This window comes from Hydra vulgaris, chromosome 03 (genome assembly GCF_038396675.1).
Source record: "Hydra vulgaris chromosome 03, alternate assembly HydraT2T_AEP".
In the NCBI taxonomy this organism is placed as follows: Eukaryota; Metazoa; Cnidaria; class Hydrozoa; order Anthoathecata; family Hydridae; genus Hydra; species Hydra vulgaris.
The window spans coordinates 12,041,072-12,048,455 of record NC_088922.1 but is presented as its reverse complement, the minus strand read 5'-3'; the positions used below and the strand labels follow the sequence as shown (position 1 = coordinate 12,048,455).

At 31.5% G+C, this 7,384-nt stretch overlaps 1 protein-coding gene across 1 annotated transcript; it reads right to left on the bottom strand.

The window, feature by feature from the left end:
• Window positions 1-841: 841 nt before the first annotated feature.
• On the bottom strand, window positions 842-1,993 carry LOC136078469 (zinc finger BED domain-containing protein 4-like). Its single transcript, XM_065794241.1, has 3 exons — window positions 1,842-1,993; window positions 1,329-1,753; window positions 842-1,188 (listed from the first exon to the last, which is right to left on the bottom strand). Exons 1-3 carry the CDS (start codon window positions 1,991-1,993, stop codon window positions 842-844), a joined length of 924 nt encoding a protein of 307 aa, XP_065650313.1.
• Window positions 1,994-7,384: the final 5,391 nt, after the last annotated feature.

Here is a 7,384-nt window from a genome sequence, read left to right as displayed (position 1 = left end):
GTTTAATTTTTTCGCAAATGTATACCATATTTCCGGACAACAAAAATCGCTAAAATGTATACCATATTTCCGGACGGAGGGAGTATTTATTAGGGATGCGCCGAACGTTCGACAAAACCGAACGTTCGGCTGTTTTTCCGAACGTTCGGTTCGGCCGAACCTTAGCAAATTGTTGCTGTGCATTATTTCGTCCAATAATGCAAATTTGGAATTCATCATACATTTATCTAAATATAAATAAAATTTATATTAAATATAACTCGTACCATAGCTACGGTTTAAATGGATAAAGTTTTTATTAAAAAAAGCGTACCAATTGAACATAGAAGGACATAAGATTTTATAAATGTATCTCAATACAGTTTTGGTTTAAATTTTATTATGTATTTTCAATACAGAATAAATTTAATTTGACCAAATGAAATAACAGGTTTACCAAAACTATTACTCAACTAAAATAATTGTACAATAAATACCCCCTCTGCATACCCTCTACCCTCTGCATCAATTGAGTATTATTTTAGTTCATCACAAAAATCTAATATTATAAAATCACCATTTGTTAATCATAAAATAATAAATAGAAATTTAAACGAAAAAGTTATTTTATTGAACTTAAGTTTGTTAAACGTGATGCCTATTGTAGCTGTGGTAAAAGAAAAAAAATTTCTCTACAGAGAAAGTTTCTTACAAGCTTGCTACTCAACTGGTTTAACTGATAAAAAATATTTGAAAGTAACAAACTTAGAGAAAAACATTATTACGGAGTTCCATAATAACGCTCCAATTAAGTATTTTGTTATTATTGTATAATTGTACTTATACTAAAAAGTCTTTCACTTTAAACAGAAAACGGTGGTGCTGAAAGAAACCATTGGACTATTTTCTTTAAATTTTTTAAAGAGTTTCCACAACTTTTCAACCATAAAAGAGGACTTTCTTTTTTCATAACAAGAGGGAGTTTTAAATACTCTTCAATCTCCATGTTAATCATTTGCATATTAGAGTGTGATCTTTTAAACCTTTTGCTATCTATAGTAATTGAAAAATTGGAATCACATTCATTTATAGTTGTCAGTTTGAAAACTAGCCGAAAACATTCATTTAATTTTGAATACGCTGGTTTCACAAACACTTCATTTGTGTCACTTACTGTGGGTTCTTCATCAGAATCTGAGGATTCAAGTTCTAAATTATGTTATGCATTTCTTGCATCTGCTCATTTAGCCAATTTTTTATTACATTCTCATCTTCCTTTTGATACATTAATTTATATCTTGGGTCACAAAAAGTGGAAAGATATAAATATTTATCATGTAAAAATATACTTAGACTTTTGTCTACTGACTCTTTCAATTGTTCAACTAAAGTATTTATACTTAAAAAAGCCTCACAAACTAATGCTTGATTAAAAAATACTTTAAGAGCCATAATCAAAGGAATAACATCTGATAAAAGTGCCTCACGTTTGCTGAGATTAACAGTTAAAGTTTTAAATGGTGCTAAAATATGAAAAACTTTATCTAATAAGCCCCATTGGAATGAATTTAATGTTGATTGGGTAGCATGATCAGCTGTATAAGTTGCCAAAGGAACTCTTTGATCAAGCATCCTTTCAATCATATTGTAGGAACTATTCCATCTTGTAGTAACATCTTGTATTAACCTATGCTTATTTGTACCAAGTTGTTCCTGAATTGCTTCTAATTTTTCTGCTGCTGTTGGTGAATGGTGAAAATGTGTTGCCAGACGTCTGCAACAAACTAAAATTTTTTTCACAGATCGTTGCGACAAAATTGAGTCATGTATACATAACTGTATGTATAAAATATAAAATTGACTTGAAACCACTGTCTCTAACGCCAGCTACCATATTGGCAGCATTATCTCGTAAAACAATGTAAATTTTTGTGTGTGGAAATTCAAAACTTAGCAAACCTTTATGTAAATACTCACTTATATTTTTTCCTGTGTGAATTTCTGGAAAATGCATAACTCTGAGTACTGCTCTCTGTTGGGAAAATTCATTATTGAGTTAGTGTGCTATCATGCTTATGAAGGCAACATTTAAACTATTTGCTGTCCAAATATCAGTTGTAAGGGAGATATAACTGGCAGAAGATATATTACTCTTAATTGAATTAAACAGATTACCATATATTTGTGGAACAATATTTTCACTAAAGTAACTCCTACTAGGTATTTGGTAATTAGGGCATATCTCTTCAATTAGTTTTCTAAAACCAAGATCTTCTACAATTGTGTATGGATGAATATCCAATGCCATCATTTCTCCAATGCGATTGCGAATCTTGATTGCTCTATGGGCATTAATATTCCACAACCTTTTTTTATTAATACTCTCTACTAATGTTAATTGTTTTTTTTTTGATTTCCGAACCACTTGATGGAGAAACAGTCTATGTTTCAATAATTTTTTTTTATCAGACTCTTTTTCAGCCAATACATACTCCACAAGGTGCTTTTTTTTTAAATGACGCCTAATTACACTAGTGGTAAATGTCTTTGGATAATTCCCACCTCTTGTCTAGAATCTAGAGAGTATTGCTTTGCATAGTAGGCAGATACAAAAACGAATGTCTTTCTTAGAAACTTCAAAGTATTTCCACACAGTACTTTTAAAAGACATTTTTTCAGAAGACATTGTTTTATACTTTTACAAGATTAAAATATTTTTCTAAATTATAAAAAAGAAGTTCAACCAAAAATAAAGCATTTTAAATTTAAACTGTGTAAATATATCTTAAAAAATAACCAACATGTTACATTTTATGCTATTTATCCAATACGTTATAAGTTATACATTTATTTATATTACCTAACTTTAATAATGGTATTAAATATTTTTTTCAAAAAAAATCATTTTTATTTACATTACAAATAAAAATGTTAACATATATTTTCTTTACACCACAAACAATCATCTAATAATAAATTAACTTTTCAAAGTTACTTTATAATTTTTCAAACAAAATTTATAAACCCTTACTAATGTTTTAACAAATTTTTAATAACACAATAAAATGTTAAATGTTTAATTACACAACTTATATCAAAACTTTATCAAAAGTTTATTTTTTCAAAAATAATAAAGAGGAGGCTGAATAAGTGCGAATTTCATAACTGCGAATCTGCATAAGTGCGAAGCAGTTGCAAAGACTGGCATAAGTGCGAACTGGCACAAGCGCGAACTGGCATAAGTGCGCCGAAAGAGTTTGCAAACATTGGCATAAGTGCGAACTGGCAGAAGTGCGAACTGGCATAAGTGCGAAACAATTTCAAAAACTGGCATAAGTGCGAACTGGCACAAGCGCGAACTGGCGTAAGTGCGCCGAAAGAATTTGCAAACATTGGCATAAGTGCGAACTGGCATAAGTGCGAACTGGCATATGTGCGAATCAATTGCAAAAACTGGCATAAGTGCGAACTGGCACAAGCGCGAACTGGCATAAGTGCGCCGAAAGAATTTGCAAACGTTGTCATAAGTGCGAATTGGCATAAGTGCGAACTGGCATAAGTGCGAACTTGCCAATTCGCCACTTATGCCAATTTGCACTTATGCCAATGTTTGCAAATTCTTTCGGCGCACTTATGCTAATTCGCGCTTGTGCCAGTTCGCACTTATGCCAGTTTTTGCAATTGGTTCGCACTTATGCCAGTTCGCACTTATGCCAGTTCGCACTTATGCCAATGTTTGCAAATTCTTTCGGCGCACTTACGCCAGTTCGCGCTTGTGCCAGTTCGCACTTATGCCAGTTTTTGCAATTGTTTCGCACTTATGCCAGTTCGCACTTCTGCCAGTTCGCACTTATGCCAATGTTTGCAAATTCTTTTGGCGCACTTATGCTAGTTCGCGCTTGTGCTAGTTCGCACTTATGCCAGTTTTTGCAATTGTTTCGCACTTATGCCAGTTCGCGCTTGTGCCAGTTTGCACTTATGCCAGTTGCACTTATGCTGATTCGCAGTTATGAAATTCGCACTTATTCAGTCGACCCATAATAAAGCTTCGGTTGCCGAACCGTGTGGTGTTCGGTAAAACTTCATGACCGAACGTTCGGACTCGATGTTCGGCCAAACAACGGGTTCTGCGCATCCCTATTATTTATACAGTTCTCTTTAGTTCATTTATCTGACTTAAGGTTAATTTTTTTTTTTAATATCAAAAGATGATAAATTTATATTACATATTTATCTATATTAGCTAAAAGGCCAAAACGTTTCTTACCATTCAGAACATTTTTGCTTAAAGTTACTTACTCAATCATTTATAACCAACGTCATTGTAAATTGTGGTTTGCAAATTTCATTGACACCAATTTCCGAAATTTTTGACAGAGTTTGATCCGAAGTTTACCACTACCATGTAGGCAAACAATTTCATATAGAATTTTACTAAAAATGCAACAAGTTAAATTAACGAAACTGCATCAGTTTTTAGATAAATCGTCTTATCTTTCACTAACAACAGATGTATGGACCGATAGAAGAACACAGGCATTTCTTGCAGTCACTTTCCATGTTTTTTTAAATGGTAAACCACAGTCTTAATTTTTTGCATTTCGTTCCTTTCAAGGATCACATACTGAAAGAAAAATATCAGATGAGTTGGAGACAATAGTTTTAGAAATTAAACATAAAAAGTTGATAAAGTGCATTACATTGTGACAGACAAGGCGTCCAACATTAAGAAAGCTATAAATATTTTGTTTGGTGATAGCGAAAATCATTTGAATGATGACCCATCCTTTTGGAAAGATCTAGTCAAAGATGATATAGATCTAATCGAATCTCTAAATATAACTGTAAAGCGAATACCTTGCTTTGCTTATTCTTAGCAATTAAATATTCGTGATGGATTAAAGTCGCTAACAAATTTCAAGTTCACCTTTTCAAAATGTGACAAACTTCAAAATCTGTTACACCAAAGTTCTCCATTTTGTTGTGCCTATGAGTCTGCAATGGGAAAAAGACATTGTGTTCCATCTAAAAATGAAACTCGTTGGGACAGTACATTTAGTGCGTTTAAAGTAGTTGTTTCACTAGATCAAACCAAATTAGGCACTGTTTTGCGTCAAACTAAGAAAATTTAATATTATTAATCAAAGAGTTAAACCAGCTGCAAGAATTGGAGTATATATTGCAATCTTTTGCTGAAGCAACAGATCTTATTCAGGGTGTTAAAGTTACTATCAGTTATGTTGTTCCAGTTGTTCTGTCATTATCTAAAATTTTAGAGGAAATGTAAAGAAATAGCAGTTTTTTATCATTAATGATAAAAATCCTGTTGCAAGGACTACACATTTTCACAGTATATTTTCATTTCTCAAAATTAACCGTCCAAGTGAAAGTGCACTATATTGAAAAATTCATGACCTGAACTTTGACGATAACTTATTTATTATGGACCAAATGTATGCATATCATTGGTTTGAAGATCATCCTGACACATATGAGTAAAAGGAATAAGTTAGAAATAACATATACAATGAGTTAATTTTCGGTGGATTTTTTTTTGGGGTGTGTGGGGGGAGAAGGGGCGATTTTGTTGATTCTGTAAAAACAATGCAGTACTTAGTACATAGTGGTTGTAAACAAAAAGTTTGAATAAAAAACATTAAATATTTAAACCTTTTATTTTCAGGTCTTTTCAACATTGAACTATCAAAAATTTGCTCAAAAACAACACAAGAAACCATTTTGATATCTACTAAAAACAGTGTAACTCAGATTCAAGAGCCCTCTACCTAAAAAAAATGCTTTTTTTCCAAGTTATAGAATAAATCATGTTTTACAGGCACAGATTAGCATTGCCAACCCCGATCAGCAACTGACAAACTATCTTGAATAAATAAACTTGCTAGATTTTGATCAAAAAGAGTTTTCGTTGAAAAAACTATACTCAATTGAACACAAAAAATTAAAACTGTGTTTGACAAATATTTTTTGTCCCTGCAACGTCAGCTCCTGTAAAGCGTATCTTTTTTAATATTGCGCTCTCGTAGAGCTCGTATGTCTGATTCGTTGCTTGAAACTTTGATGTTTCTTAAATATAATAAAAACTTAAAAAAGAGGCTATATGGTGATAGTTAATGCTCTATAGTTAATGCTATATCAACATATTTTTAATAAAAATAAACAAAAATACATAATGGTAAAGAACTAAAAGTTTTAATTCTTTATTTTTATATACTTTTGTTTTTAGCTTTCATATATATCTCTAAATATATTTACTGCTCTTAGCCTAGATCTAATTTCATGTGGTTTTATTGTTGCAGCACTTGGTACTTGTCGTTTTGTTAATAATTGGCCTTGACTAAAGGCAATAATCTAAGTTTTTGGTCTTGAAAATGTTTGCGTTAAACTTGAAACTCTTGTCCTTGGCCTTGGTTTTGAAACTTTTGGCCTTGTCCTTGGTCTTGAAAATTTTGGCCTTGAAACGTGTGGCCTTGATCTTGGCCTTGGCCTTTTTAACAAATCTGTCTCTAGGAGTGTTCCTTGATCTTTCTTAAAAAGTTTGACCAGATTCCTCTTTTTAAACTGGATACCTATAGAATAAGAAACAACAATTTAAATGATTTTGCTGTTACCTTAATGTTCGAAACATTTTCCGATACCAGTTATAACAGTTATATAATAGTATAAATGATAGTTATACGAGCTGAAAGTATTACTAGTAAGGTTAAAAATAAATAAATTTTTGATCCCTTGCTTTTTTTCGTTTATCTTAATGATATTGAATTATCCTACAGTATAACTTCGTTTTTTTTTGCTGATGATACGCATGAATTTTATTTACATTTATTTTATTTAGCCACACAAACATTAACCTGATGTTAATCAAAAAAATGTAAACCCTAATAAATAGTTTAAAGCGGACAAACTTTTGTTAAATGTAAAAAAAAAACGAATAAAAATCTCTTTTAAAAATCTATCGAAATCAGACAATATCCCCATAAAACTTCCTGGTCTAATTACTGAACTAAACTTAGAAGAGAATTCTTATTAGTAATAAGTATTCTCCTCTAAGTAATCATATTAAAATAGCAGAAAACAAAACATTTAAATTTATGTATACTAAACATATAACTAAGCATCTACTGAACACTTTTTTTTTTTTATTTGCTCTAAAAATATTTTCTTTTTAGCTACAGCTACAACAGTTATTGTAACATAATCTTTTACTTAACTTTAAATTTTACTTATATTTAAAAAGCAATCTACAGAAAACAAAATCGAGCAGGTCGCTCGTTTTTGTTTTCTGTAGTTTTTCTTTTTAATAAAAACAAGTAAACTAGTTCTAGACCTCTACTCAAGGGCGGATCCATAGGAGAGGGGGGGGGTAGATAGGGGCAATTGCCCCCTC